Source organism: Desmodus rotundus, chromosome 3, assembly GCF_022682495.2.
Source record: "Desmodus rotundus isolate HL8 chromosome 3, HLdesRot8A.1, whole genome shotgun sequence".
Classification (NCBI taxonomy): domain Eukaryota; kingdom Metazoa; phylum Chordata; class Mammalia; order Chiroptera; family Phyllostomidae; genus Desmodus; species Desmodus rotundus.
In genome coordinates this window covers 14,317,601-14,345,467 of record NC_071389.1, presented here as the reverse complement: position 1 = coordinate 14,345,467, position 27,867 = coordinate 14,317,601, and the positions used below count along the sequence as shown (strand labels likewise).

General features: G+C 47.7%; 1 protein-coding gene across 4 annotated transcripts; it reads left to right on the top strand.

The window, feature by feature from the left end:
* Nucleotides 1–24,272, top strand: CNR2 (cannabinoid receptor 2). 4 transcript variants are annotated; one of them, XM_053920050.1, is made up of 5 exons: nucleotides 1–164; nucleotides 2,112–2,330; nucleotides 7,942–8,024; nucleotides 17,447–17,486; nucleotides 21,795–24,272. In XM_053920050.1, the coding sequence occupies exon 5, from the start codon at nucleotides 21,840–21,842 to the stop codon at nucleotides 22,995–22,997; it is 1,158 nt and encodes a 385-aa protein (XP_053776025.1). In that variant the 5' UTR covers nucleotides 1–164; nucleotides 2,112–2,330; nucleotides 7,942–8,024; nucleotides 17,447–17,486; nucleotides 21,795–21,839; the 3' UTR covers nucleotides 22,998–24,272. The 4 variants fall into 4 exon arrangements, with proteins under 4 accessions (XP_053776025.1, XP_045046599.2, XP_045046597.2 ...); XM_045190664.2 differs by lacking the exon at nucleotides 2,112–2,330; XM_045190662.2 differs by lacking the exon at nucleotides 17,447–17,486 and having other exon boundaries at nucleotides 2–164.
* Nucleotides 24,273–27,867: the final 3,595 nt, after the last annotated feature.

Sequence of the window (27,867 nt, the reverse complement as noted above, 5' to 3'; positions counted from 1 at the left end):
CTCCCCAGGCTCACTCATCTGTGATGTGAGAGAGAGCAAAAGCAAGAGAAAGCTGGTTGAGGGGCAGCAGCTAACAGCTCTGATTGGGACCCAGGGCCACATCTCAGACACCAGTTCACCAGGTCTCGACTCCCAGCAGTCTCGGGCGCTCAGCCACAGAATCTGTGAGTAGCTCTTTGGTTCTTTTACTTGGGGCTTCTTTATCATTCCAGAAAACCTGTGTTGTTACCGGACCCCTTGCCTCCTGGGATGTAAGAAGCTGGGTGGGCCTGCCTGGGGTGAGGGACTGATGTCATATGAGGACTCCTGGGGCTTTTAAGGACCAGTCACAGGAAGGCTTAGAGCTGGTGTGGTCCTCGGCAACGGTCATGACAAGAATCCTGTCCACCAAGGTCAGGGGACAGAGGGTGATAGTCACCAACACACAGATGTCCTTACTGTGTGCCTGACACTGCTCTGGGGCATTTCATAGCTTACTGAATCCTCACAACCACCACATATATAAGTACTATTACTATTCTTCACTTCACAGAAGGGTGCTAAGCACCTCACCCCAAGTCACACAGGCGTTAAATGACAGGCTGGGCTTGAACGCAGGCACTTAGCTCTGCGTCTGGCTCTTTAACCACCAGACACTTCTGCCTTTCAAGGCGCAGGCTTGAATAGCACATGGGGGCCAGGAAAGAACCCCCAAAAAAGAGGGCTGGAAGAAGACTTAGAGATCATCTGGTGAGTCCAAGTGCCCTCATTTTACAGATAGAGAAACTGAGGCACAGAAAGATTTTTGCACCCCCAACTGGGGCAGCTCAGAAGTGTAGGGTAGTCTAGTGCACCGAGACCCAGGAGACCAGGGGTTCGCTTCTTGGAGGTTCCACTCAGTGGGACAGTGGTGTTTATGAGTGTGCCCTGGGACCAGTGCTCCCGTGGGGGCCCTCGCACTGTGTCTCCAACCCCACGTCCTCGGGTAAACTGCTCCACTGCTCCCCCGCTCCGCTCGCTCTTCTGAGAAATTCTGCCCCCGAACATCACGATGAGGCTTGTGGGCTGACTCAATGATGCGGGAGCCAGGATGGGGACCTGCGCTGGGCTCGGAACTGCTGTGGCAGAGATTTGGATCGTCACCCCATCTGTCCTTGCTGTGGATGAGAAATGAGAATACATGAAGCCACAGCTGCTTTTCCCTCAAATGCGTGGCATGCAGACACCTGGAGCCCCAGGACTGAGTCAGGGGAGGAACTGGGGCTCCCCAATGACTCTGGCTCCAGCTCTGTAACCACTTTGCGCCTCCCCTGGAGGGGGCCTCCTCACCTGCCCTGGGGCCCAGCATCAATTTCTACCAATGAAGCACATCCTCTACCCTTTGGCCGGTTACGGATACTAAGGTGGTTAAGGCGGGCAAACCAGCAGCCCAGCTCGGTGGAGCAGAGCCCTCTGGCACCAGCCTCTTCCCTCCTCATCTGGTTCCACTTCTTAATCTCACTGCCTGCTCTCAGATGTGCATAGAAATGTTCTTTTATTCATTCTTATTACAGCACATTCGATAGAACTCTGAGCCCTCATGCTGCTGGGCTGGTCGGTAATTGAATCTCCGCGTACGCTGAGCTTCCCCCTCCCCCACCTGCACTTTCCAGCACGTGGGACTCTGAGGGTCACACACACAGAGCACAGTGTGAGCGAGGCCCCTGGCTCCTCCTAGGATGGAAGCCCCTTGTCCAAAGGGGCTTGGTCCCCTGAAGTCCAACCCTACCCACTTCCTTGGCATGCCTAGAGTCCAGATTCTTTGTCAAGATTCAAATTCACTGTGTCTTAGGTTCAACCTCCAAGGGGTGCCACCCCGGCAACTTCCCCAGAGGACCGCCATCTCCCCAAGGTCCTTCCAGAAAACAGAGCCCAGGTCCCCAACTCTCAAGGCACCATGACCTATGGCCCCTTCCCTCTCTGGGCCATCTCTCCTCTCTCCCCGGCTTTGGATCACAGATGCAGGCTCCCCTCCCCCCCACCCCCGGGCCTGGGACACCAGCTTAACCTTCTCGCTGAGCTCAGGATTTTACAAAGGACAGGAAGAAAGGCTGTCTTCAAATGGCTTCTGCTTTCTCCTCCCACCCCCACAGAAAGTCCCTGATCCAGGAGATACAAAGGGTGCTCTTTGAAGGGAGACGCAGCCCTACCTCACAGTGAGGGAAAGCCAAGGCCCGCAGGCAGTGGTGATTCGCTTCAGGTCACATGACCGAGGAATCGTGAAGCTAGTGTGGAGCCCAGCTCTGTGGGCGCCAAAACTTGTGTTCTCTCTCCCGAATCCTGCGGAAAACCTAAGTCCCCTCACCAATTAGGTAGGTAACTTTGGATGAATTACATCTCCTTTCCAAAACTCAGTTTCTCCAACTCTAAAACATGAAGCTATAAACAGCATTACCAACCTGCCTCAAAGGGGTGCTTCTTTATTTGCTTAAGTTAACATTTATGGAGCATTCGCTACACACTAGAGCTCTGCCAGCACTGCGAATGCCCTCGTTCAATCCTCGCTACAGCCTACGAGGGAGATGCTATCACTGCCCCCACTTGAGAGGTGAGAAACTGAAGCTCACACAGGCGTAGAGCCTTGTGAAAGTTCACATCGCTAGTGGTGCACCGCAAAGCCAGGACACCAACCCAGGTGAGCCTGAATCCAGAACGGTGCTCTAGGGCAAGAAAGTGCCAAGGTGCAGTGCAAGCTTGAAAAATGGCCAGCTCTCTTCCAGCAGAGCTCAGGAAAGAGTAAAACCACTCCCTCTTCCCTCCATCTCCTGGGAAGAGGGAGCATCCACAGAGCATGAGGTGTGTCCTGCCCCCAGCCCCATGCCACAGGAAAGAAGAGCCCAAAGGCCAAGGAAAGGAAAGGGCAGACAAGGGCAGATCCTTGGGGAGGGAAAGCTGCTGGGATCCCATCCAAATGGGGAGGATGTTGGCGAGACCTTGGGGCAGAAGTAGGTTGGGTTGGGTGTGCTGTGGGTTTTGCTGTTTCCCTCTTCCCCAGCTGGCTCCCAACCCTATAGGGGAGGCCCCCAATTTTCTGCTCACAAAGTGATTAGAAGCAGCCCGCCCACCAAAGACCCCCACCCACCTCTCCCTGGGGATTGGAGCCACCCCGAAGTTCCTCTTTGAGAGCCACAGCTGCGTTCGCGGCGTTACCTCTGCCAGAATTCAGTGAGTCTGCCTTCTGTGTATCTCATGGACCTGTTTGGGTCCTGGGGAACCTGAACGATCTGGGAGCAGGGGTGGATGGGTGTCTGCTGAGAATCAAGGGGGAGCAAGAGGCTTCTCCAGTCCTCGCACAAGGCCATTCTTAATAATACTCACTTAACAGATGAGGCTGCCAAGGTTCAGGCATGGCAGGTAAATGGCAGAGACAAGAGTCAAGTTCAGGTGTGTCCTTCCACTACTTTATCAGCTTTTCCCAACAGGAAGAGAGGTATTCCAGAAGGTTCACATCATGAGAGGATCATGGTGCCTGTTTCCATTTTTTTTTTAAGATTTTATTTATTTATTTTCAGAGACAGGGCAAGGGAAGGAGATAGAGAGGAAGAGAAACATCAATCGGTTGCCTCTCACATCCCCCAACTGGGGACCTGGCCCATAACCCAGCCATGTGCCTTGATAGGGAATTGAACCAGCGACCTATCGGTTCAGAAGCCGGCACTCAATCCACTGAGCCACACCACCTAGGGCTCCATTTTTTAATTGATGAATAATTATTTTCCTATTTAAAAGATATTTTTCCCAGTGTGAGAGTTTCTCAGGATAAGTACAAGAACTGAAAGCAGCAGTTAGGGTATTATTCTAAGGGAAACAAGTCAGACAGAAAAAGGTATATACCAGATCATTTCACTTACAGGTGGAATCTAAAAAAATAAAACAAAGGAGAAACAGACCCACAGATATAGAGCACAAGCTGAGGGTTGCCCAAAGGGAGCGGGCAGGGGAGGTGGGTGAAATAAAAAACACATACTTATGTTAAAGGGAAAATATATGTATATATTAAAAACTTGTGTATCGTGGTGAGCTACTGCAGGCCCACCCAGCTTAGTAATCCACTCAACTCCATCTACTGAACACCCCCTGTGTAGGAAGTTGGGACGGCGGGTTCTGAGGGCATGCAGATAAGACAGGGCCCCCTTCTGGGAAGGAGGAAAACCAACCAATAAACTCAGGAAAGCAGCAGTCAGAAGTGGTCAAACCAGTAACGATCTCATGGCTCCTGACCTGGCTGCTTAACATTTGGCCACTGGAGTGGCTTTGGTGGACACATGGTCTTATTTAATCTTATATTGTGTAATTTATACCCTTAATAAGCCAATGATTGAAGACAGGAAGCAAAAGAAACCCTGCCACCCACGCCATGTACTTACAACAGCCCTGGGTGGAGACACTGTCGCTGTTCCCATTTTACAGATGAGGACACTGAGTCTCAGGGAGGGGAGTCATTTGCCCAAGAGGCCCCAGATTTAATAAGGGGCAGAGTCAGAACTCATGACTGTGACTTGGGGCTGCCTCTGAAACCTGTGCATGTATTTCCTCCTTATCCTTCCCCGTTAGCCGCCTCTCTTCACCGAAGGAGGTGATAGAAACCCAGTCACCATGCACGTTGGGCGGGATGGACGCTGCCTCGGCAGGTCCAATACCAAACGCAGGCCAGAAAGGGTGACGCACTTTCTTCTTCATGGCCCTATGGCCCCCAAAGCCAAAGAGATCCACAGATGCACACGAATTCACTCTACTCTAGGCGGGTAGATGGAGCGGCCATGGGGATGTCAGCTCCCCCGATGTCAGGCCCTTCTCTGCCTCTCCTCATCTCTCCACAGCCTGAGTGACCACACCAGGTTTAATTTATCACCAGCCTCTGGCCAGCTGACCGTGTGACCCTGCAGCCACTTTGTCACCACTCACAGATCTTAGTGGCCTGGAGCCCCACGAGCCAGCCACTGGCTCGTGCCAGTTTCCTCCATTATAAAGTGGAAGTGGTAGCAGTCCCTTCATCAGCTTGTTGGGAAGGATGTACGACTTAATGTGCAGAGTGCGCGGACCGGCGCTGGAAGCAGCGTGCGGCGAGCACTCATTCAAATTGGCCTGCCATTATTGTCATGGTGGCCAGTGTGTCGCCCTCCAGGGCCCTTCACTTCATCCTCGCCCTGCCACTCCACCTCTTCTCGGGGGACCAGCTGCATGCCGACCCCCACCCCTCTGCTGCAACACTGAAAACGACCGGGGTCAAGTTTAGAGCAGGGGTCTGGCCAAGCCAGGAAGAGGTAGACCAACCTGGAGGAAAACCACAGGTGATTCAGAGTCTCCACCCAGAGATGAACCCTTTCCTACTCTCTGCCATATAGAGAAGTCACCGTGAAAAGTCCTTGTCATCACTCAAAAGGCCTCTGTGTCCCCCTGGTTGTAACACCTTGCTTGTCCTACGGAGAACACCTCATGGGCAGAAGAGGCGCCTACCACTTCCCGGTGTCATTTTAACAGCGTTCCCCAAACGCAACCGTTCCCCAACCTCTCTCTCTCTCTCTCTCTCTCACACACACACACACACACCCCTCCCAGTGGCCAGTGGCTGAGTTGTCAGCAGTAGCGAGATGCCCCCGAGGTGAGGGAGATCCAGACACTGTTGTCCGTCCTTCATACTTTAATACAACGGAGTTTCCAAAATTTTCTCTGCCAGGTTTTACTTTTTCTAAGAAAGGAAGAGGCCTTTTAGTTCCTATTACAAAGATAAAAATAAAGGTCAGAGAATCAGAGTGATGCGCCCTGAATCTCAAGGGCCTGAGCACCTGTAGGGACAGAAGTCAGTCGGGTGTCTTCAGACAGTGTGTAGGCGTGCCCATTTCAGCCCCTAAACGCTGGGATCTGGTGAAGCAGGAAACAAGGGAATCTGTGTTACTTACAGTATTTCAGGAGGTCCCCCGAAGGGACAGAGGTCCCCGGGAGAAGGTCGCAGGAGCCTGCTGAGCAGCCAGGAGCAGGGAGTGTGATGACTATGGCCCGGGCCTGGGGTCCAATGGGCTCTGCCCCTTTGTCTGACCTTGGGCAAGTCACTCTCTCTGCGCTCCTGTCTCCCTGTCCGTAAAACAGAGGCCAGGATGACAGCACCGCCCTCCCTGGCTTATTGTGAGGATTGACTGAGTTTATGTGCAAAGCCCCATAAACAGCAAGCCACTGGTATTCAGGTACCCTCCCCCCGGGGACCCCTCCCCCCCGCATTTACCGAGGGGCAAGTGAGGCTCTGAAAATCTGTTCCTAAGCCCTCGCACCACAGGTCCTTTGAGAGGCCCTTTTGGAATAAATAAATGTTAAGCCGGCCACGCCCTTCTTGCTGCTATGTTTCCAGTAAGCCATCTCTCCCCCCATAAATAAGATCAGTTGTGTCCGCTCTGAAAATCTTGAAGAGCGTAACTGTCCTTGAGGATTTTCACAAGCGTCAGGGAGAATTCCTTCAACCAATTCATTGCCCAAATGCTGATGGAGCAGCTGCCCCGTACAGCCAGAGTTCCGGGCACTAGGGACGCAGCAGTGGACGGCAAGGCTCTCTCTTAGAGCGGACATTCGAGAGTCCTTGTGGCCACGAGTGGTGCTGGAGGCCTTGGTTGGAAAACCGGGCCAAGGAGTAGAGGTTGGCGAGCAGAGACCAGGGAAGAGATTGTTGCCCAGAGTGTTAAAGACCCCTGTGCCCCTCCATCTTCTGTGGGCTGTGTCTGGCCTCGGGCATCACAGCAGCCTGGGTTTGAGTTCTGATCCTGCCACCTACAAGCCGTGGGACGCTGGGCCAGTCCATCCATCTGGGCCTCAGCCTCCTCATCTACAAGACAGTGAAACCAGGATGACCTACCTGCAAAGGGCAGTTTGGAGGATAAAGGAGACAGTGCAGGTAAAAACCCCTTAGAGTGCCTGCCACAAAGGAAACACAAGGGGACAGCGACAAATTAGTCTTCTTCACATACTTTAACCACAACGACATGTCACAACAGGTTGAGTGCAGAGGTAGACGAGAACCCAGCTGCCAGACAATTCAAAGATTTGCCCCCAAAAGTTATTTTTATTAAAACTATGTTGTTTCTATTAACATGTGTTAGGTTTATTAGAGACATTTTTCAAGTTGAGAGTTTTATTTTCTCACACAGTGATGACTGATGGATGTAACCTCCACCAGCCAAAGCTCTTCAGGGTCTGAGCAACTTTTCACTTCAGTTGTGCAGAAACACTGAGAGCACCAAGCCCGAGAGCTGCCGCTCAGGACTTCCTGAGCGGGGTTTCTCACGCCAGCTCTTAGGCGGCCTGGCAGCACCCCCGCCCCCACCTTGTGTGGGTGGCTCATTGCTCAACTTCCAGATTGGAAGGATCCTCTGAGATCTCATCAAAAACCCCCTGCAGATGCTGTTTTGTCTGAGGTTACTCAGCCTCCAGTTCACCCCAAAACTGGGACCGGAATCTAAACTCCCATCTCCTTGGTCCAGGGCTCTCGTCATGATTGCAGACGGACAGACGGGTGCTGACCTCCTCACCCCGGGCTGGTGGACGAGCCATCGGGCTCCCCAGCACACGCGCACCTGCCCGTTCACTCAACTCTAAAATCCCAAATGACGACAGGATCTTCTCCCTCTGTTCTGCGAACTCTCCCCTCCCTCCTGCCTCTCCCCCTCCTCGACCACCCCCTCCACCAGCCCAAAGCACAGCAGAGACGACGTTGTCATTCTCACTGGTCACCAGCTAGCAAGGAAGTTGGGAAAATGAGGAGAAAGGTGTAATATGTATACATATTCTATACGGCCTACACATAAAATCTGCCATCGACGGAGGGCTTATTGTGTGCCAGGTGCTGTGTACTGTGTATTAAAGATGATGCGATTCTGTTCATCCTCGTGCCTCGCCCCACGGACGAGATAGTCACAACTCGTTATTCCTGTTTTACAGATGAGGAAACTGAGGAAAAGAAGTGAAGTACGTTATCCGAGGGCACAAAGCTAACCCTTTGCTGAGCCAGGACTGGAACTCAGGTCTGTCTGACTCCTAAGCCCACCAGTTGGAATGGGAAATTCTTGGGGGTGAGAAGGTCAGGACTCCACCAGGCTGGGGCCGGGACGAAACTCTAGTCCAGCCAATGGTGGCCATGGCAGTGGTATTGAGTGAAACTGATCAGAAGAGGGGAAACGCCAAAAGGAGAGAGGAAAGGGATGTGATGGGACTAAAGACAAAAGGTTGTGTCCACTGTCGGGGCCCCGCACCCTGCGCAGGGTCACGAAACAATTCCTGGCCCTGTACCAACCCGACTCTATCCCAGCACAAGGGCTCAAGTCCTGCCACTGGCTGCGGAATTTGGGGCAAGTGACCCACCCTCTCTGAACCTGTTCACTCAGGGGACACTGACCTGCCTCAGCTAGTAGCCAGGAGCCTTCCTCCACTGTGCAAACTATCAAGTGTGAAAAAATGTGGTCATTGTTAGCACTTCTTTAAACGGGAAGTCGCAGGGGGTATGCCAGTCATTGAAAAGAGGAAGAAGGTATTTGAATGTATTCAACAAAACTGCCTCGTGGGCAGATTTCAGGTCAGTTAGAATGTGTGCCAAGTATTTGCTGGGAGGTGGGAGAGCCAGTGTAGGAGCGAGAGGATGGATGGGACCCTGGTCTTCAGAGGAAAGCACGGGAGCACAGGTTCCCAGTGCCCATGGCAAGTTCCTTCACATCTCTGGACTCCAATTTCCTCCCCTGTAAAAGACGGAAAATAATAACACTAGCCTCCCAGGGTGGCTTGGAGGCTTAAATGAGATAACAATGCCTAGCACTCATCATCATTATCGGCCAATCTTTTCTTCAGGGGCAATAAGGGGCTCGGGGAGAGTAAGCGACTTCTCCATAGAACTAACTGGTGCCAGAGCCAGGGCTCATACCCTGTGTACCTGCTTCTCAACTTGGGGCCCTTTGCTTTCCACACACCACACACACGTTCTACTGCTTGACCAGGCAGCCAAGCTACTGCTTAGTTTGTTTTAAATAATTATTTAATGGGCACATCAAGAATGTGGGGATTAGTTTCCCTAGTCACAGATGAAGCAAATGAGGCTCAGAGAGTTTAAGCAACTTGCCCCAAGGTCACACAGCCCACCAGTGGCAGAGCTGGGATTTGAACCCAACAGTGTTTTATTCCTAAGCCTTGGCACTTAACCTTCCTACAGTGGAAAGAGGCCTCAGACACCATTTCTCCTAGGTGGCCCCATTTCTCCTAGGAAGGAGGCTGGAGATGATACAGCAGCTGAGGACAGATGTAAATCCAGGGATGATGTGTGATGCAGATCCCGGCCAGCAGGGTCCTGTGTTGTGTGTTGTGGCAGCAATAGACAAATACTCATGTACTACAGAAATTCTGTGGAGAAAAAGGGACAGCATGGCCACTCTAAGTGAGAGAGGGCGAGAGGGCTAGAGAGAGCCCAAGAGAGAGAGCTGACCCCTGCCTGGACAGGCTTTTATTGCTTTTCTGGGCACATTACATTGAGGATGGTCCTCATTTACTATGCACAGGTTCACTGTAGGTGATTACCTTTTACGGACAACAAAGGACAGAATACTGCTGATTACTTCAAAGAGAAGGATGTTACAGCTCAAGGGGGAAAGTGGTTGAACTGGTTACACTCCATACTTGGGTGGTTTAGCACAGACTTTAGGAAGTTAAAGATACTTCGATAAACATTTGCTGACTCAATCCAGGGTGAGGGAGTTTTAGCAAAAGCAAGTCTCATAGCAGCCTAGGTACAATGCAGGCTTGATTCCCCATGGGAGAACCTGTCCGTGGGTGTGGGTCCTGCCTGCCAAACCTCGCACCCACTGGCTTTTCCAAGTGGGAGCTGGGCTACATTTCCCACATGTGGAACAGTTCCCCATAGATGTGAATCCAGACATCAGGTAGTGACCCTACAGACCTCTGGGTGGTGAATGGCGGTGGGAAGCAGGCTTGGGATGGGATCCTTCAGCCCCACAGGGCAGACTCATGGGGACTGGGTTTTAGTGACTATCAATAGACATTTGAGAGAGGAATTATACAGGAGACTTTAGCGATAATCTTTCACCCTAATTCTGTAAATTACTAATTCTTTCCTAAAAGGAGTGGAGGTAGCCTATATTATGAATTAGGGAGTTGAAATAAAAGCAAAGCATTTTATTTCAGAAACCACTAAAAGGAGCAATTAGTGAATCAACCTTAAATGACCCTACATTGCATTGAGCTCTGAGCTTCCTGGCAGCTGTGGAAAAAAGAAACACAGAAATCTGTCTGAAGCAGTTTCCTTTTTTCCTAATAGATATTCGTTCATTCATTCAATAAGTCCATTTTATTTATTTATTTTTAAAGATTTTATTTATTTATTTTTAGAGAGACGGGAAGGGAGGAAGAAAGAGAGGGAGAGAAACATTGATGTGTGAGAAATACATGGACCAGTTGTCTCTCGCATGCCCTCAGCTGGGGAACCTAGCCTGCAACCCAGGCATATGCCCTGACCAGCCAGAGACCTTTCAGTTCACAGGCCATCACTCAATCCACTGAGCCGCACCAGTCAGGGGTCAATAAGTCAATTTTAAATATTGAACGTCCTGCTTTGTGCCAGGCCCCGTGCTCAAGTGCTGGAAATCCCAGGAGTGCATTAAAGAAATCAGTTTGGAAAAAATCCCTTTGGTAGCCCTTTGCATCTCTCCCCGTATTTTGCCTGGCATGGATAAACTTCTGTGATTTATATCGCCGGAGGGACTTTGAGTTGCTTTCCCCATGTGCTGTCCTACTTCTTTGCCAAATCCATTTCAGGGAGGACTATCTTGGTGGTCTGTTCACAAGGTCAAAGAGTCTGGATGTGCGTGCCAACCTCCTAGTTCATGCCTTAGATGTGCCGCTGTGGTCCCCATCTTTTTCTGCAAGTCTGGTTGCTTGGGTCAGGAGCAGTCTGGTGAGAAGCTCACAGTCAAGCTTAGTGTGAATGAGGACTGGGGCCGACGAGCAATGTCTGCCCTGGACTTGGGAATGAGGAGTGGTGGCTTGGGGGCCATCCAACAGCCTCACTTTTCTGGGTTGAGTTGCATTTCCGTCAGGTCTGCTTTGCTTAGCTCAGGCCCCTCACAAAAAGATCTCTACCAACAATCTCATGTGGGCTATTTTTGGTGTGAAAGGGAGTAGAATACAAAGAGGTATCCACTCCCTGACCCAGATTCTAGTCTCAAAATTAGGAACTCACAGTACAGGAAGCAAAATGAGAAATGGGCACAAATAATAAAAAGTAGACAGTGATCCATGCAGTAGAACTCAGTGAGTTTCATCCACCTGGAGAGGTAAGAAGAAACCAGAGAAGCTTCCTGGAGGAGGTGGCTTTTCACATAGGCCCTGAGAAAATAGCTAAGATTTGGGCAAAGGAACATAGCCTACAACTCCAAACTCCAGCCAACTTCCTTACAATTGCAACCAAGTGCTACCAAGCACAGAAGGTGACTAGGAAAGGAAATGTAGAATGAAGTCCCCGTGACACACCTGTCATGGATGAACATAGTGCCAAGAGCCCAGCCTTCTAGGAAGCAGGTCAAGAGGGTCACCTTGGTCCATTACTGATGGACTGTTCATGCAGGTCAAACAGGGTTATTTTACTTTTTAACTTTTTTAGATTTTTATTGATTTATTTATTTTTAGAGAGAGGGGATGGGAGGGAGAAAGAGAGGGAGAGAAACATCAATGTGCGGTTGCCTCTCGCATGCCCCAAACTGGGGACCTGGCCCGCAACTCAGACATGTGCCCTGACTGGGAATCGAGTCAGCAAACCTTTGGTTCTCAGGCCAGCACTTAATCCACTGAGCCACACCAGCCAGGGCAAACAGGTTTTTTTAAAATGTGATGGTTCAGCCTTCATGGAGGTTAAATGTCCACCGAGGAAGAGTGGAGATGTTTCTATCTGTCTGAGCTCTCAGACAAAGATCTGACAAGATTCAAGCACAGAATCCTGTAAGAATCCTGTAAACTAACTATTGAGGATTCCCTGCCTTTCATTAGACATGTGCTGTAAGCCAGGCACAGCACCATGAATTCAGTAAACGTGTAGCACTGAGTCTGCACAACAGTGTGATATGGGTAGCATTTCTCCAGGTTTGCAGGTGAAGTAACTTGCCCAAAGTCTCACTTCCCATAAAGTTCAGACCTTATTTGAATCCAGAGAGGTCTGGTTGCAAAGCCTGTGCCATTGGAATCCAACACAGTGAGTTTCCTGGAGGAGACCTAAGAAATCACTCAGTCAACCCACCTGCTTTAAACTGCTTTAAAAAGAGAGACTTCTGGCCAAGATGGAGGCATAGGTACATACACGTGCCTTCTCGTACAAGCAAAAGAAGGACAACAAATTCAAAAACAAAAAATAACCAGAACTGCCAGAAAATTGAACTGTATGGAAGTACAACCACCAAGGAGTTACAGAAGAAACATTTATCCAGACCAGTAGGAGGGGTGGAAACAGGCAGCCGGGGTGGGGAGGACTCGCAGCAAGGCAGCGGCTGGTGGACCAGGCAAGGCGGCAGCTGACAGAGTGAGTGGTCCCACATTTACTTGCAGATGAACTGGGAGGAACAACAGGGGAGCTAGGCAGACCATGCAACCCAGGTTCCAGCACGGGGAAATAAAGCCTCAAAACCTCTGCCTGTAAAAATATGTGGGGGTTGAGGCAGCGGGAGAAACTCCTAGCCTCACAGGGGAGTTCGTTGGAGAGACAGGGTTCTAGAACGTACACAAACCAATCCGACTGGGAATCAGTACCAGAAGAGCCCAATTTGCCTGTGCGTAGTGGAGGAAGTGACTAAAAGCCAGCAGAGAGCTGAAGAAGCAGCATTGTTCCCTCTTGGACCCTTCCCCCCACATACAGCACCAAAACACAGTGATTTGGGTTGCCCTGACCTGGCGAATACTTAAAACTCCACCTTTACTACACAACAGGTGTGCCAAGACAAAGAAATAAATATGGCCCAAGTGAAAGAACAAATCTAAGCTCCAGAAAAAATACAACTAAGTGAAGAAGAGATAGCCAACCTATCAGATGCAGAGTTCAAAACACTGGTAATCAGGATGCTCACAGAAGTGGTGGAGTATGGTCACAAAATAGAGGGGAAAAGTGAAGGCTATGAAAAGTGAAGTAGAGAAAGTCTTATAGATGAGGAGTCTGAGGCTCAATGTACAGGGAACTGACAGTGAAGGGCAGGAAACTGGGAATCAAATGAACAGTTTGGAGCAGAAGGAAGAAATAAACATTCAGAACAGAATGAAGAAACAAGAATTCAAAAAAATGAGGAGAGGCTTAGAAACCTCCAGGACAGCTTTAAATGTTCCAACATCCGAATCATAGGGGTACCAGAAGGAGAAGAATAAGAGCAAGAAGTTGAAAACTTATTTAAAAACATAATGAAGGAGAACTTCCCTAATCTGGCAAAGGAAAGAGACTTCCAGGAAGTCCAGGAAGCTCAGAGAGTCCCAAAGAAGTGGGACCCAAGGAAGCACACACCAAGGCACATCATAATTACATTACCCGAGATTAAAGATAAAGCATCTTCTTTTTTAAGATTTTATTTATTTATTTTTAGACAGAAGGGAAGAGAGGGAGAGAAACATCAATGTGTGGTTGCCTCTCATATGGCCTCCACTGGGGACCTGGCCCGAAACCCAGGCATGTGCCCTGACTGGGAATCGAACCAGTGACCCTTTGGTTCACAGCCCGTGCTCAATCCACTGAGCTACACTAGCCAGGGCTAAAGAGAATCTTAAAAGCAGCAAAAGCAAAGAAGACAGTTACCTACAACGGAGTTCCCATTAGACTAGATTTCTCAAAAGAAATCTTACAGTCAAGAAGGGGTTGGAAAGAAGTATTCAAAGTAATGAAAGGCAAGGACCTACACCCAAGATTGCTCTATCCAGCAAAGCTATCATTTAGAATGGAAGGGCAGATAAAGTGCTTCCCAGAAAAGGTCAAGTTAAAAGAATTCATCATCAGCAAGCCCTTATTATATGAAATGTTAAAAGGACTTATCTAAGAAAAAGAAGAAGATCAAAAATACAAACAGTAAAATGACAACAAACTCACAACTATCAACAACTGAACCTAAAAGAACAAAAACAAAAACAAACTAAGCAAACAACTATAATAAGAACAGAATCACAGAAATAGAGACCACATGGAGGGTTATCTGCGGGGAGGGGGAGGGGTGAGAATGGGGAAAAGGTACAGGGAATAAGAAACACAAATGGTAGGTACAAAATAGACAGGGGGAGGTTAAATAGTATGGGAAACGGAGAAGCCAAAGAACTTATATGTATGACCCATGGAAATGAACTAAGGTGGGGGAACGTCAGTGGGAGGTGGGATACAAGGCAGAGAGGAATAAAGGGGAGAAAAAAACAGGACAACTGTAATAACATAATCAATAAAATGTATTTAAAAAATAAAAAAATAAACAGGAGAAAAGAAAGACCCAGAAAGGAGAAGGGACCTTCCTGAAGTCACTCCGTAGCAGAACAGGGACTGAAAAACAGGCCTCCACATTCACAGTCAGAGATAAAAATAATGGCCCTCAGCCTTGAACCTCAGCTTCCTGTTGGAGGTGTAGTAGCCTCCGGGGAAGGGGCATGCTCCTTCTCACCGACCATGTCCCTGGTGCCTTCAGGCTTTAAACATAGTAGTAATGGTGGGGCCACCTGTGAGCACTGCGTTGTTTTACTTCACAGTTTCACTTCAGGTCAGAAAAACCCCCAGGGCACCTTTTTCTGAGCGGTTTCCAGAGCCCTCTAAGTTCCCTTCGCAGATGCTCAGCCTGAGTCAGGTCTCCAGGCGACATCCCTGAACACCCATGGCAGCGTGGACACCTTCTCTGGGAGGAGAGCCTCGGGTGGGGCTTTGGCATTTTTCTTAGGTGGGGAAAGCGCCTGGTTGGTTGGTTGATGCTCTTTGAATCTCACATTTGTAGGGTGCCAGGTCACAAAATGTTCCTGCCTGCCTCAGTGGCTCTTCATACTTGGACCTGCAGTGGCACACTGATGAAAATGTCTGAACCCTTTCCACCTAGCAAATGCACAGAAATAAAGTCTTACATGCACTTTGGAAGGACTGCCATCCCATCGCAGCCTACCTGTGCACTGGGTTTCAAAGCCCTGGTGGAGGAACGGGACAGGTATTGTCATTGTCATCTCACAAATGAGAAAGGGGACTGAGAAAGTTGAAGGGACTTGCCCAAAGTCACGTGACGAGGCAGAGGTGGAACAAGAGCAACTGCACAGGGCATCAAACAGCCAGTCTCTCTCCGTGCTGGGCATTCAGATGAGGCTTTGCCCCGAGGAAGACTCTGTCTAGAAGCCAGATGTTCTGGCTCCAGGAGGGTGTCTGTCTGCCCGGAGGCAAGGCAGGCAGGGAGCTGGTTTTCCTGTGGCTCTCTGCGTTCTGTTGTTCTCTGATGATGTCTGTTTAGGACCTCCACCCAAATGCCCAGATTTTGTGCCCTGACCTAATTTGGACAACAGTCACAGGTTGGTGGCCATTCGGGGCTGGGTGAGGCACAAATGTGGCCACCCCCACCCCAGACATCCCTGTTCTAGGCTGGACTCTGCATGGAGTAAGCCATTCTCTGATGCGGGGAGGGGCTGTTTTCTAAGGGAAATATGAGAAGACGGTTGGGACAGAGGGGGGCAGCAGGGGGCAAGGAGGAAGCTTCCAGAAGTGTCAAGGTGAAAGTGTGGGAGCAGTGAAAGTGTGGGAGCGGAGAAAGTGTGGGAGCAGAGAATGGCCCACATGCCTATCACTCATTCGTGACCAGGGCTGAGAACTCAGTAGCTGCATTTCCTGTGTCAGCTCAGGTGTGATCTTGCCAACATTCAGCAGAGAACCTTTGTCTCAGAGAAAGTCGCCCGTCAGCTTGTCTGTGTAGGGTCATCTTGGCACTTACGGCACAAGAGTTTTGTCTTGTGACTTAGGGGCTGTCGAATCCAGTTCCAGCTGTGCCGCTAATTCATCCCCATCCTCGGACTGTTTTCTCAATGGTAAAATGATGGAGTTGGATTAAATCAGAGGTTTTCAATCTGTTTCTTGGAGCCCAGAGCTCGACGACAGAACCTACCTGGGCTGCCTTCAAGGTAGCACAGAGATGTCATGGACTGGGAGGTACCTGATTTGTAAATTGGGGTCCCATCAAGTGTAAAAAGCATTCTGCTCTTGCCCCGGTCAATGTGGCTCAGTTGGTTGGAGCATCATCCCATAGACCAAAAGGTCGTGGGTTGAATTCCTGGTCAGGGCACACACCCAGGTTGCGGGTTCCATCCCCAGCCGGGGTGCGTACAAGGGGCAGCTGATTGATATTTCTCCCCGCCCCCTCTCTCTCTCAAAGCAATGAAAACATGTCCTCAGTGAGGATAAATTTTTTTTTTTAATTTTAGAAAAGCATTCTGCTCTCCTAAAATTAAAAAAGCAAACAAACTGGATTATAATAAGGGCTGCCGTTCGGCGACCACTCTGATGTGCCAGGCATATCATTCTTAACAAGCTCGCGAAGTAGGTGCACTATCCCATTTGAAGATGCTCCTAATTAGAAAAATAAGTGTTTCTATGTATTATATTAATTTACCTACATATTCACAAAAACCCATTTTACAGGTGAGAAATGGGGGGAAACAAGGCGTTCGGTATGTTGAACAGGCCACCTGCTGAGATGGGACCCTACGCGGTGTGCTCCCCGCCCCTTACACGCTCAGGGGTCTGCTCCATTTGAGACGGCCCCTTCCAGCTAAATGGTTGTCGTGCAGAAGCAGTTACTGGGCGCACACCACACAGTGGGCTTTTCGCACCGGGCTCTGAAGACCCAGAAACAGTGAAGGCTCAGTCCCGGACCTTGACAAGCTGTCAAGGTTTAACACCTCTCAGCCCTCGTTATGAAACGACAGTGACCACCATTCTTACTGTCACAGAGTTGTGTGGACGGCATTCGACTATGGCTGTGAAAAAATACTCTGTAGAATTTAAATTCCATACAAATTTCGGTCAGTGCAATTATTAATCTGGTTGGAGACAAGACTCATTGATGCAGAACGGCTGCAAGATGGGCAGAGAAGGCTAGGAGCTTGTCGTGTGACCGGGATGGGGAAAACTTTCCTGGACAAAAGATGGGCCCAGAAGGAAGGTGAGGAAGGAAGAGTCAGGGAAAGGAACCTCGGGGCAGGGGTGCAGGGAAGCAGACTACCTGGGGACTGGGGAGGCATCCGGGCGAGCAGACTGCGGCTGTCTGCAGTGGCTGCGGGGGAATCTGTTCCGCCCTGGCTGTCGGTGGCAGCGCTGTCTCATAAAGATGTAACATGAGACTATGTCATTTAAGATTTTCTATTGATTATCATTGAAGAAAAGAGTCAGCTCGTTGACCTTATGGAACTTAAATTCTAGGGGGAACAAACAGACAATGAACAATGAACATGATAAATAGGTAAGTTATGTAGGGTAAACTATATGTTAGAAGATGATAAGTAACCACTTTAAAAAATAAATAAAGACCTGGCTGGTGTGGCTCAGTGGGTTGAGCACTAGACTGCGAACCAAAGGGTCGATGGTTCGATTCCCAGTCAGGGCACATGCCTAGATTGCGGGTGCGGGCATGTGAGAGGCAACCACACATTGACGTTTCTCCCCCTCTCTTCTTCCCTTCCTCTCTGTCTAAAAATAAATAAATTAAATCTTTAAATAAATAAATAAAGAGAGACATGCAAGATAAATGTTTAGTCCAATGTGTCCAAAATACCATCATTTCGACGTGTAATCAATATAAAAAATTATGATGAGACATCTTACACTGTCTTTTCCATGCTGTCTTTGAGATCTGGTGCATATTCTACGCTTAAGGCACATCGCAGTGCAGACGAGCCGCCTTGACAGCATGGCTGTAGACAGAACTGCTGTCGGATCCCAGTGTCCACGCTTAAATAACCGGGTCATCCTGGGCCAGGTCCAAATGAGGACTAGCTATCCCCAGGGTCAGGCTCTCATCCAAATACATGTTATATATTAGTTCACTTAATCCTCATGAATTGTCTGTAAAAGTGGGTCATCGTGGTTATCCCCATTTTACAGATAGGGAGCCCAGAGAGCTCCCTTCTTCCTCTATCAGAGGAGGGTATGCACACCCCGGAGGTCCTCGTGAGGGGAGACTTGAAAATGCTGGGAAGGTCTTCTCACCACACACCATGAAGCCACCATTCAGGAAGCCACAGGTCTCTCTGGTGCCAACTTCCCCTCCCTGAGCACCAGAGCCAGACAGGGTGCAAAATTTAAATGGGCGCCAAAATAATTATAATAAATTCTGTTTTGAGTGTAAATAAAAGATTCAAACTTTATTAAATAAAGTTGTGAGGTTTTAAAAAATATTTTATTTATTTACATTTTAGAAAAGGGAAGGGAATGAGAGGGGGAGAGAATCATCAATATGCAAGAGATACCTTGGTTGATTGCCCCTCACTCGCCCCCACTGGGGACCTGGCCCGCAACCCAGGCAGGTGCCCTGACTGGGAATCGAACTAACGAGCTTTCAGTTTGCAGGCTGGTACTCAACCCACTGAGCCACACCAGCCAAGGCAAATGTTCAAATTTTATACATCCTATTAATTAGTATAATGCCTGCTTAATCTGTCAACCTCTGAGAAAGGAATGCTAAAATTACTCAAAATTCCATGTCATTTCAATTCGACTTCACAAGCATTTATTGAGTTGCTATTGTGTACCAGGTCCTATTCTAAGCCCTTATATCAGTGAAGAAAAGAGTCAGCTCGTTGACCTTATGGGACTTAAATTCTAGGGGAACAAACAGACGGTGAACAATGAACATAATAAATAGGTAAGTTGTGTAGGGTAAACTATATGTTAGAAGGTGATAAGTGCTGTGAAGAAACAATAGAGTGAGGGGGACCACAAGAGCAGGAGGGCGGAGTGAGCTGCTATATTTCATAATGTGGTAGGGGAGATCGAAAAGGTAAAATTTGAGCCCAAAATTGTAGAAGGTAAGAGACTGAGCAGAGCATGTGTCTAGGGAAAGAGTGTCCAGGCAGAAGGAGCAGCCAGCACAAAGGCTCTGTGGTAGGAGTTTGGGTCCGTCAGAAGGGTGGCATGGCTCACGCTGGTTGCCCAGCGGAAGCTTGGTAGTAGGGGGGTCAGAGAGGTAACGGTGCCAGAACACATGAAACCTTCTAGACCACTGTAAGTAGTCTGGATTTTACATGAATGGAATGGGACCTTTGCAGAGTTGGGACGGTGGTATGATCTGACACATTTTTAAAGGATCAGTCTGGCAACTGTGTTGAAATTAGGCTCAAGATGGGTCTGGCTAAAAGCAGGGAGCCCAGTTAATACTGCAGGCAATGGGGTAAGAGACAATGACTGATTTTGAAAAGCCTAAATTAGATCAACACCTACATTCACTTCCTAAATACAGCCTCAACTCTGTTCATCTCTCTCTTGGCTTGTGTTACTATCATTCACAATTTTACTCCCAATTTATATATTTTTAAGATTTTATTTATTTATTTTTAAAGAGAGGGGAAGGGAGGGAGTAAGAAAGGGAGAGAAACATTGACGTGTGAGAGAAACATCCATCAGTTGCCTCTCACATGCCCCCTACTGGTGACCTGGCCCACAACCCAGGCGTGTGCCCTGACGGGGAATCAAACCTGCAACTTTTTCATCCGCAGACTGGTGCTCAGCTCACTGGGCCACACTAGCCAGGACTCCACTTTGTTCTTATACCCTCCAAATCAGTCATAATTATTATTATTATGGCCTTATACACACCTTTTAAAATTTACTTATACATTTATCAACTTACTTGCTCACAATTTCTTCTTGCTTTTCTGTTCTTCTCTCTGTGAAGAATTTCATTTTCCTGATGGTCTATAGATGTTCCTTCAGCTCAGGCCTGTTAGTGGACAATTCTATTTCTTTTTTAAAAATACAGAATCTATATTATATTTTTCCGTTACCATTTAGTTCCAAATTCTATTTCTATTTCTTCATTCTGAGTGACAGTTTAGGTTTTTTCCCTTTATCTTCTGGCTACTATTGTTGCTATTGGGAAATCTGCTTCTGAATGTAATTATGATTCCTTTGCACATATGGCATCTTTCTGATTGCTTTGAATTTTTTCTCTTTGTCTTTGGTGTTCTGGAGTTTTATTATGATATCTGTAAATGATCTGTAAATGTAGACTTACTTCGTTTTTTAAATTCTGCTTGGAGTTCACTGGTTGCTGAATCTGAAGAGTCACATCCAGGAGAATTCTGGGCGATTCTCCACAATCATCTCTTTGCATACGGCCTCCCCAGTGCCCACTGACAATTCTATTCTTCCCTTTTGAAATGCCAGCTAGATATATTTAAACTTTTCATTCAATCCTTCATGTCTCATAAGCTCTCCTTCAGGTTTTCCATCTCTTTATCTCCTATGCTGCATCCTGAGAGATCCCTTTGGAGCTGCCTTCCAGACCAATGCCTTTCAACAGGTGTTGGGTGCTCTTTAACCTGCCCTTAAGGGCTTCTTTTTTCAATGACTTTATTTTTTACTTCCAAAGTTATCCTTGATTCTTTTTCACATCTGCCCAGTCACTCATTATGTACTCAAGTTTTTTGATTCCTTACTGTTTAATAATATTAAACATATTTTTAAAGATTTTTTAAATTTGTTTTTAGAGAGGGAAACATCAATGTGTGGTTGCCTCTCGCACGCCCCCTACTGGGGACCTTGGCCACAATCAGGCATGTGCACTGACTGGGAATCCAACTGTCAACCCTTTGGTTCTCAGGCCCACGCTCAATCCACTGAGACACACTTCCCAGGTCTAATATTAAACATTTTGATAACATGTACCCAAGAATTATATGAAGTTCCTGGAAGTCTAATTCTACAGTCTGACATTTCTGCTAACTCTCATTCATGTTTCCTTATGCATTTTGTAATTATGCATAGTGAGCTCAAATTCCATGGGCCTTTATATAGGGCCTTTATACATATATTGTGGAAATCTTGTGTGACCTGGATAGAAATTATATTCCTCTAGAGAAATTTTGAGTTTGCTTTGTAGTAATGATATCTAATAATGTCCCATATAATATTTGGGTGATTTATTTTTTTCTCAATATTTAGAATATACTTATACTAAAAAAATGACTTATTACCTGACATTGAGATTTATCTGGACTCCTATATTTCATCTGGCAATCTTACTGGTGTGAAGCCAAAGTCTTGTCTCCCATCTCTGAATAGTTGTTTAAACTTTAGCATCTTACTTATCAAAACTGGCAAACGACTAGCAAAAAAACAAAACACCAAAGCAAAAAAAAAAAACCCACAACGAAGCCCCTCCACCCTATCATTCTAGATTCCGTTTTTCCTTGGTTTTGATTTCCTCTTGATTTTTGACCATTGGAGATTTACCTTACTTTCAAAGGGAAGTCTTAGGATTAGTCTTTTTGAAAATAAAAGGCCAAAAATCTTGCAGGCCGCTTCTGCTTCTTGAATTCCCACATACCTTTCCTAAGGCAACCAGTACAGACCTAGTGCCCCATTAGAATGGAGAAAAGGGGAAGCAGAGAGGAACAGAATACAGATTGCCATTTTAACACATCCATCTCCACAGATAAAAGGTTGGCTAGACTCCACAGATAAAAGGTTGGCTAGAGCCAGTGATTGCGTGAGGCCATAATTGTGCCGGCTGAAAAAAACTCATTTCTTCTTCTCGTTGTACCCCACCCAGTAAAGACTTCTTGGCAAGCCCAGCAGAATCCGAAGGACTCACTCCATGGAGAGATGCTCGGTGATGAAGGCAGCCAATGGCTCCAAGAACGACTCGGATTTCAACCCCATGAAGGATTACATGATTCTGAGCAGACAACAACAGATCACTGTTGCAGTGTTGTGCACCTCCCTGGGTCTGCTAAGCGCACTGGAGAACCTAGCTGTGCTCTACCTGATCCTCTCCTCCCACCGGCTCCGCAGGAAGCCCTCATACCTGTTCATTAGCAGCTTGGCTGGGGCTGACTTCCTGGCCAGTGTGGTCTTTGCCTGTAACTTTGTAAATTTCCACGTCTTTCATGGAGTGGATTCCAAGGCTGTCTTTCTGCTGAAGATTGGGAGCGTGACCATGACCTTTACAGCCTCTGTAGGCAGCCTGCTGCTGACCGCCATTGACCGCTACCTCTGTCTGCGCCACCCACCTGCATACAAAGCCCTGCTCACTCGTGGGAGGGCACTGGTGACCCTGGGCATCATGTGGGTCCTCTCAGCATTGGTCTCCTACCTGCCCCTCATGGGGTGGACTTGCTGTCCCAGTCCCTGCTCTGAGCTTTTCCCTCTGATCCCCAATGACTATCTGCTGGGCTGGCTCCTGTTCATCGCCTTCCTCTTCTCTGGCATCATCTACACCTACGCACACGTCCTCTGGAAGGCCCATCAGCATGTAGCCAGCCTGGCTGAGCACCAGGACAGGCAGGTGCCAGGAATGGCCCGGATGAGGCTGGATGTGAGATTGGCCAAGACACTGGGGGTGGTGCTGGCTGTTCTCTTCATATGCTGGTTCCCGGTACTAACCCTCATGGTCTACAGCCTGGCCACCACTCTAAGCGACCAGGTCAAGAAGGTCTTTGCCTTTTGCTCCTTGCTTTGCCTTATCAACTCCCTGGTCAACCCCATCATCTATGCCCTGCGGAGTGGGGAGATCCGTTCCTCTGCCCACCACTGCCTGGCCCGCTGGAAGAAGCGCCTGAGAGGCCATGGGCTTGAAGGAAAAGAAGAGGTCCCAAGGTCCTCAGTCACTGAGACAGAGGCTGATGTGAAAATCACCCAGTGCCCAGATTCTAGGGGTCTGTCTTCTCTGGCTGCTGATGAGGCCTCTTTCAGAGTTTTAAATAAGTCAAGTCAGAAATCATTTCACTCCCTGGAAGAGAGAGAGCAGTCTTAACCCTCTCATCTCACTGGAACCAGCCCCAGAGGCCTGGACACTTAAACTTTTTTGCTGACGAGTATTGGCACCGACCCCTGGAGCATACGTAGCCTGGCCGTGCCTGTCTGCACACAGTCTGCTGGACAGCTATGTCCTGTGAGGAGTGGCGAGGTGGGCAGGAGGAAAGATGCCCAGGACAGGCTCAGTGCATGTCAGGTTGGGAAAGTCTTCTCAACAAGATGGCCCAATGCCCACTTTCTCCAGAGACCACAGGACCCAGAGGGAGCCTTCAAGCTCAGCAATGAGGGGCTGGGAGAAAAGTTGAGAGGAATGGCTTATTCTCCTGGGATCTCAGGGTATGGGTGGATGGCTGGCCAGCTCTTGTTCCTGCTTAATTGTCAGGGCTTTCTTGATTCTGGGTCACCCTTTTCCACCAAGGACCTTTTTAGGTCACCCTACCCAGCTGAGGACCAAGAACTGTGATGTGATGAAAACCACGGGTGTTGGTCCACCTCGTTCTGAAATAATCGACAGCCCTCCAGTTAAAGGCATCTTGTTATTAGGGCAATGGCCCTTCTGGACCACTGATAATCCCCACCTGCAGCCACTGTGACTGTTTAAGTCTCTGGGGAATACAGAGGCTGGGATCACTGGAGGTACAGAATCTTCAGAGAATTTTATTGATTCCTGTGAAGTCCTATTTGGTGGTACCACTGGAAGCAGGCAGTGTCCCAGTCTAACGCAACTCCAAGAAAAGGAAGATATTCACAAAGATTTTATAAATCTCCAAATTGTTCAGCTCACTCTCATTTCAGGCCCATTTGTCTCCTCCACACCTCCAGGACAAATAAGAAACAGAGCAAGCAGGAGGAGGGGAAAGTGCTTTTACTATGTGCTAAGCACAGGGCTGACAGCCCACAGTGCATTATCTCCAGCAAGGATGCAGCCCCAATGCTTTTGAAGATCCCAGGACACTGTATTTTACGTATCAAGGAGGGACTTAAAACAGTAGGCAAGAGAAATTGTTGGTGGCGGGTTGATTGCGGGAATTCTAATGCGGTTATTTGGGAGTGAAGACAGAATAAAAGGAAAGAAATGATTAAATACATCTTCATTAATACTTTACAAGACAAGGTGTCCACTATTTATTCACTCTTTCGCCCATCTCCTAAATACATGCCAGGGCGTGTGCTAGGTGCTGGATGGTCAGCCATAAATAAGACTGCCCCTGTCTAATGCGCTTCACATTCTCCATCCTGGTGCGGAGAGAGCCAATAAATAGATAAATAATTACGAATGGTTCAATGAAAGAAATCGTCTGGATCAAGTGATAGGGATTAACCGAGGCAGGATAGACCTACTGGGTGCTCTTGAGTCTTTACTATGTGCCAGGCACTGGGCTAAGTGATATTTTAAAAAACAGATTTTATTTATTTATTCTTAAACAGAGGGGAAAGGAGAGAGAAAGAGAGGGAGAGAAACATCGATGTGAGAAAGAATCATCGATCGGTTGCCTCTCGCATGCAGCACAACCAGGGACTGAAACTGCAACCCAGGCATGTGCCTGACCAGGAATCAAACCAGTGACCTTTGGCTTTGCGGGGCGACGCCCAACCCACTGAGCCACACTGGTCAGAGCATGGGCTATGTACTTTTAAGTGAGGTATTTCACTGGGTCTTTACAATAGCCTGATGAAGGTGGTTTGGTATCCTCGTTTTACAGACGAAGAAACCGCTAAGAAACAAAATCACTTGCCTGAGGTCTCACTGCTAATATGTACCCAAAGCTGGGGTTTCCAAGCCTGTTCTGTCTGACTCCAAAGCCTACCCTCTTGACCACTAACCTCTCGACCTCGTTCAGTCAAATTCAACTAGATTAGAAGTAATGTTCGACTTCTGTAACCTTAAGGTTACAGACTGCTGCAACCTTAAATCATCATTATTTCTCAATGTACTTTTTGTAATGCCCTGTATGACTTTCCTGTGACAATTTTCCATAAACTGAGTGCCTTAAAACAACAGAAGCTTACTCCTTCACAGTTCTGGAGACTAGAAGTCCAAAATCAAAGTGTTGACAGGACCACGCTCCCTCCACAGGTTCAAGGGGAGGATCTTTTCTTGTCTCCTCCAACTTCTGGCAGCTCCTGGTATTCCTTGGTTTGTGGCAACATAACTCCGACCTCTGCCTTAATCTTCACAGGCCTCCCCACCCCCTTTGTCTCTTGGGTCTTCTTTTAAGGGCTCCAATCATTGGATTAAGGCACATCCTAATCCAGTATGATCTCATCTTAAATAAACAAATTACATCTATAAAGACTCTATTTCCAAATAAGGCAACATTCACGTGTTCTGGGTAAACATGAACTTCTGGGGGACACTATTGAACCTAGTTGAAATGGCATCATTTTTTTAAAGGTAAATTTGTGGTTATTTAAATTTGGGGCATGCCCTTCTTTATTCATTGATGGGTTCTTTTTTCTTTTTTAAAAAAATATATTTATTGATTATGCTATTACAGTTGTCCCATTTCCCGCCCCCCTCCCTCCACTCCATCCTGCCCACCCCCTCCCTCCCACATCCCCCCCTATAGTTCATGTCCATGGGTCATACTTATAAGTTCTTTGGCTTCTACATTTCCTACACTATTCTTACCCTCCCCGTCTATTTTCCACCTATCATCTATGCTACTTATTCTCTGTACCTTTCCCCCCCTCTCCCCCTCCCACTCCCCTATTAACAACCCTTCATGTGATCTCCATCTCTATGGTTCTGTTCCTGTTCTAGTTGTTTGCCTAGTTTGCTCTTGTTTTTGTTTTAGGTGTGGTCATTAATGACTGTGAGTTTGCTGTCATTTTTACTGTTCATATTTTTTATCTTCTTTTTCTTAGGTAACTCCCTTTAACATTTCATATAATGAGGGCTTGGTGATGATGAACTTCTTTAACTTGACCTTGTCTGAGAAGCACTTGATCTGCCCTTTCATTCTAAATGATAGCTTTGCTGGATACAGTAATCTTGGATGTAGGTCCTTGCCTTTCATGACTTGGAATACTTCTTGCCAGCCCCTTCTTGCCTGTAAGGTCTCTTTGGAGAAATCAGCTGACAGTCTTATGGGAACTCCTTTGTAGGTAACTGTCTCCTTTTCTCTTGCTGCTTCTAAGATTCTCTCCTGTTTAATCTTAGGTAATGTAATTATGATGTGCCTTGGTGTGTTCCTCCTTGGGTCCAGCTTCTTTGGGACTCTCTGAGCTTGGGTTCTTTTTTCATTTTAGCAAAGGAAATTCCCAAATGCATGGCATAAATTGATACTCAGTTAATATTTCTTTAATAAATACAGAATTTACAGCCCTGGCTGGTGTGGTTCAGTGGATTGAGTGCTGGCCTGTGAACCAAAAGGTAATCGGTTCGATTCCTAGTCAGGGCACATGCCTGGGTTGCAGGCCAGGTCCCTGGTTGGGGGGGGGGGGTGCGAGAGGCAACTGATCGATGTTTCTCTCACACAGTGATGTTTCTCTCTCTCTCTTAAAAAGAAAAAAAAGAATTTAGAAATAATTGAATTAAATGCACTTTCACACTTTCTACCCCTCTCCTGTCCACACTTCCTACCTTTCTCCTTTCACATTCTCTTATTTTGGCTCTAAGTAAAGAACTAGAGTTTATGAAGGAGGAGAGCGAGGGAGCAAGGGACCTTGGATGTCACTGAGAACTACCCGCATTGCTTAGATGAGGAAACAGGCCAAGGCCGTGGACAAGACTGGCCCAAAGAAACCCCACAAGGTGATGTCTAGTGCTAGAAACCCAGGTCTCCCAACTTCAGCGTTGTCCACTCTATCACGCCTTTCACCCGCTCCTGCAGATTTGCATTTTGGTTATGACCTTTAACAAATAAGCAGCCAGATATTTCTCCAGCAAAATGGGTTTATTCAGGAACAACAAAGAATTGCAATTCAGGACCTGTGGCCTAACCGTAAACCATGCTCAAGTCCAGAGAAACAAAGGAGAGGGCTACTCTTTGATGGACTTCAGAGGGCCCGTTGTAAATGAAGAGTCCACTGGAGGAAACCAAAAGTTTGGAGTACAGTGACTTTTCACTGGCTGATTTATGGCAGTCTCCCATTGGCTGAGCAGTAACAGGGCAAGGAGGAATCTTTCCTTTCTCATGCTCAGGTAGTAATGTACCATAGTATCACATCTTATTGTAGACGCAAGGTATGTCTCTGCCTATTGGGGTTAATAGTCTGTGTCAAGTGGCATGTGAGTAAGAGTTCTCTCTTCTGGCCTCCTATTCCATTTTAAAAGAAGTTTCTGTTTATTAATTTTCACAAGGTTAAGGAGAAATGAAGGTCACACCGTCCCATTACATGTTCCCCAAGATGAGTTCTGTATTATCACAGACTGTTACTCTGATCGCTAGAAAGTGTGTGAAGGTGGTTCGTTTTGGGTTTTTTTTTGTGGGGGGGAGGTTAGGTGTTTGTGCTTACTGTTTCGGACAATATTTCAGCATAATCTTGCAGAGGGAGGGAGAAACACAGAAGATTAGAAAAGTAGCTGTTTATTCAGCAACTGCCACTGTATTTCCTCACCACTGCTAGGATGAGGAAGTGCTTGGTTCTGTCAACACAGGCTCTGATCCCTCCCGGGGTGCAAGAAAGAAGCAGCACGTAGAGAGGCATAGACTCCACCTCTGGAGACCTGGGTTCTCGTCCCACTGCTGACCCCAACTAGCTGCATGATCTTGAGCAACCTCCATCCCCTCTCTGGGTCTCCGTTTGCTCATCCCTAAAATGTAAAGAGTAGGAAAGAGGATTGTGTAGAGGATTTCCAAAGTCCCTTTCCACTGTGACATACTGCAGTTCTCTCACTGATATGGGGGGACTGGCTATGCCAC